The sequence below is a fragment of the Nyctereutes procyonoides genome, unplaced genomic scaffold, assembly GCF_905146905.1.
Source record: "Nyctereutes procyonoides isolate TBG_1078 unplaced genomic scaffold, NYPRO_anot_genome, whole genome shotgun sequence".
In the NCBI taxonomy this organism is placed as follows: domain Eukaryota; kingdom Metazoa; phylum Chordata; class Mammalia; order Carnivora; family Canidae; genus Nyctereutes; species Nyctereutes procyonoides.
In genome coordinates, this window is record NW_026575146.1 from 75,499,125 (window position 1) to 75,502,315 (window position 3,191).

At 62.1% G+C, this 3,191-nt stretch overlaps 1 protein-coding gene across 1 annotated transcript; it reads right to left on the reverse strand.

Annotated features, from left to right (window-relative positions):
- Positions 1–2,891, reverse strand: CCDC8 (coiled-coil domain containing 8). The gene has a single exon (XM_055309420.1). The coding sequence runs from the start codon at positions 1,977–1,979 to the stop codon at positions 462–464; it is 1,518 nt and encodes a 505-aa protein (XP_055165395.1). The 5' UTR covers positions 1,980–2,891; the 3' UTR covers positions 1–461.
- Between the last annotated feature and the right edge of the window lie 300 nt (positions 2,892–3,191).

Sequence of the window (3,191 nt, forward strand, 5' to 3'; positions counted from 1 at the left end):
TCACGTGGTAAGCATTTTTATTTGCATGTCGGCTCGCGCCCCTTTTTCTTAAGTTCAAGGAGGCGTCAATGTTAAGTGTGCAGGAGAAAAGAAGAGAAAGGGGGAGGGGAGGAAATTTCTCCCTCGCATCCTGCCCCAGCCAAGCTGAGCACCTGGAGTCGTATTTGAGAAGTTAAAATCATGAGTGATGCAACCCCTTTGTATGGCTCTGTTTCTTTACATTCCTTGGGTGACTAGAGTCTTTAAAAAAAAAAATCAATGCATGAAAGATAAACTTTTAACAGGAAAGAGGGGTGCGGGGTGGAGATGGGAGGACCACTGCCCGACCCTTGTCCACTTGCATTTTCAAGTATGGTGGCAGGAAGGGCATCTCCACCCAAGCGCAGGGGAGGGAGGGCCGAGCCCAGAGTGGTGATGGCATGGCAGGTGGCTGCGAGCCCCAGGGCACCCCTGCCCTCACCTCACAGCTGGTCTTCTCGCTCTCCCTGCTCTGCTTCTGCTCTGGCCTCTGCCCTTAACACCCTAAGGCTCCTGGCCTCGCCTGCCCTGGGGACTCTCTTGGGCAGGGTTGGCAACCGGGGAGTGTGCCAGAAGGCTCTCCGGCGTTTGTGAAACCATGAAAAACGTCCAGGGGTCTGGAACCTCACTGTCTTGACCTGTTTCCGGGCCTTAGCTCCTTGGGTTGTCCCTGTGGCCACCTGGGCAGCTGGGGCTTCTGCCCTTTGGTTATGTGCGGCTTCTGCCCTCTGGTTGGCTATGGCTTCTGCCCCATCGGATGCAGCCTCTGCCCCCTGGACAACTGGGACCTCTGCCCTTTGATTATCTGGAGCCCCTTCCCCCTGACTACTTGTAACTTCTGCCCTCTGGACAGCTATGGCCTCTGCCCCTGGATTATCCTCAGCCTCTGCCCCCTGGACAGGTATGGCCTCTACTCTCTGATCATCTGCAGCCTCTGCCCTCTGATTATCTGCAGCCTCAGCCCCCTGATCATCTGCAGCCTCAGCCCCCTGATCATCTGCAGCCTCAGCCCCCTGGTCATCTGCAGCCTCAGCCCCCTGGTCATCTGCAGCCTCTGCCCTCTGATCATCTACAGCCTCTGCCCCCTCCTCTGGGGATGCTGCTTCTTCCCTCCTGCGACGGCGAAAAGAGGCCCAGTTGATTTTGGGCTTCCATCGTCTTGGGGGACTCTCAGGCATCTGCTCAGCTCCTGTGTTGCCCACATTAACCCCCCGGCTGGCTCTGCCCAGCACGGACGCCCCAACCCTCTCCAGCCTGGTAGAGGCCTGCCGGGCCTCGCCCACCTCTGGGCTGGACCTGGGCGCCCAACCCTTCACCCTCCGCTTCAGCTTCCCCCAGGACACCTGGCTGACATACTCTCGCCACCTGTCAGCCTTGGACAGCTGCGGCCTGGGGTTGTCCTCGAACATGGGCACTGGCAGGTTCACCCGGCGGCGGGCAGGTGGCGCGCTGGGCTTCTTCTCCCCTCGCTGCAGGAAGGCCTCCACCAGTTCCTCGTCGTCCTCGCTCTCCAGGTCGCTCCCTAGAAATTTGCTGCCCAGGTAACTGACTGGCATTTTGCGCACCTTCCTGCTGCGCCCTGCACCTTTGTGACCTTTGTCACCCTTGTCACGCTTGTCTCTGGAAGTGTCGAAGTCACTGAACTCGCTGTCGCTGGCATTGCTGCTGTCATAGGTGCCCACGACCAGGCGTGGGGGAGGGGTCACCATCTGCTGGACTCTCCTCCTCTCTCGGGGCTCCTTGGGCTTTCTGGGGGGCTGGGGCGGGTGTGGGGTGCTCTTCTCAATGATGCGGGCCACGTCCTCCAATGTGCGGCCTTCTTCCTCCAGAAACTGGATCAGCCGCTCCCGAAATTCCGCCTCCTTGGTGGCGGGCTTGGAGATGACCCTCCACACGCCTCCGGCCAGCCTGACTTCCCGGGGGATGAGCAAATAGTCGACGTCCTCCCCGATCTGCAGCATCCCCACCGTGGAGTCCTCCTCCCTGCGGAACACCTTGCCAATCTTCTTAAAGGTCCCCACGGGCTTCAAGGCTTCCACGAGGACGTCCAGATCCACATCTTTGCACACATCAGGGACGCTCCAGAGGATCAGGGAGTCGGGGGATGGGAGGAAGCCCCAGGGGAACCAGCCCCCCACGTGGCTTTTCTCGAGGGTCTTTAAGATCTCCAGGGTGAAATCTGGGCTGGGGGCAACGACCCCAAACTACAAATAGGCCTGAGTCTTGGGGCTGGGGGTCCCAGCAGAACTGCCCCCAGGGAGGGTCTCACCTCTGCAGCCAAGGATGAGCCAACCCCTCCCGACTCCTCTGCCCGCCCCAAAGTCCAGTCTTGACCAAGTCCGGCTCCCCGCCCACCACCGAGGACTGGCGGGAATCAATCCCCAGGATGCTTACGTGAGCCCGGGAGAGGCGAGTCCTGGGGCTCGAAGCCCACCGCCAGCTGCAGACGTGGAGTCCCGGCTCCAAGCTAGTGGGGGCGCACGGGCTGCCCCGTGGCTCTTCCTGCCTCGGCGACGCGCCTGCAGCTTGGGAGAGGCCTTCGCACACAAAGACGGCTCTTCAATATGGCCGAGGCGCTTGGAGGCCGCAGCCCAGCCCCGCCAGGGTCTCCCGCCCCCGGGCAGGCGGCCACCCCAGTCCAGGCCGACCTTGACGCGCCCACAGCGTCCCCAGCCCGTGCGCTCGGCGCCGAGGAGCGCGCGCGGGCAGGAAGTTCCTCCTCGCTCTCCCCTCGGGTGAGGCCCACCTTCCCCTTCTCATCTTACACTCCCGGACTCGGGAAGACTGACAGGGGGGCTGTCCACTCCCTTCGGGGCGCCCTTATTCCCCTCCCCCACAGGGGTGTGGCCGCGCTCCGGGCCTCCTTGGGGCCACCGCTCCCGAGCCGAACGCCCCCGCCGAGGCCCACGTCAGCACCTTCCCGGGGGGGAAAGGCGGCAGTTCCCTCACCTGCCCTGCTAAACCCGGGGCTTCCAGCCGAGCCCTGGAGGTGGCGGTGCTCACGGGGCGGTCCTTTGGAAAGCCACCGGCACTGGAGGTGACCACTTCACACCATGTGACCTTGGGTACCAGAGGTCCCTACCTCTTTAGCCATACAGGTTCCGACCTCCATACAGGTCGGTGGAGAGATTGGTACCAGGGTCTTAACTGCGCTGGCCTCTAGCACCAGGCTT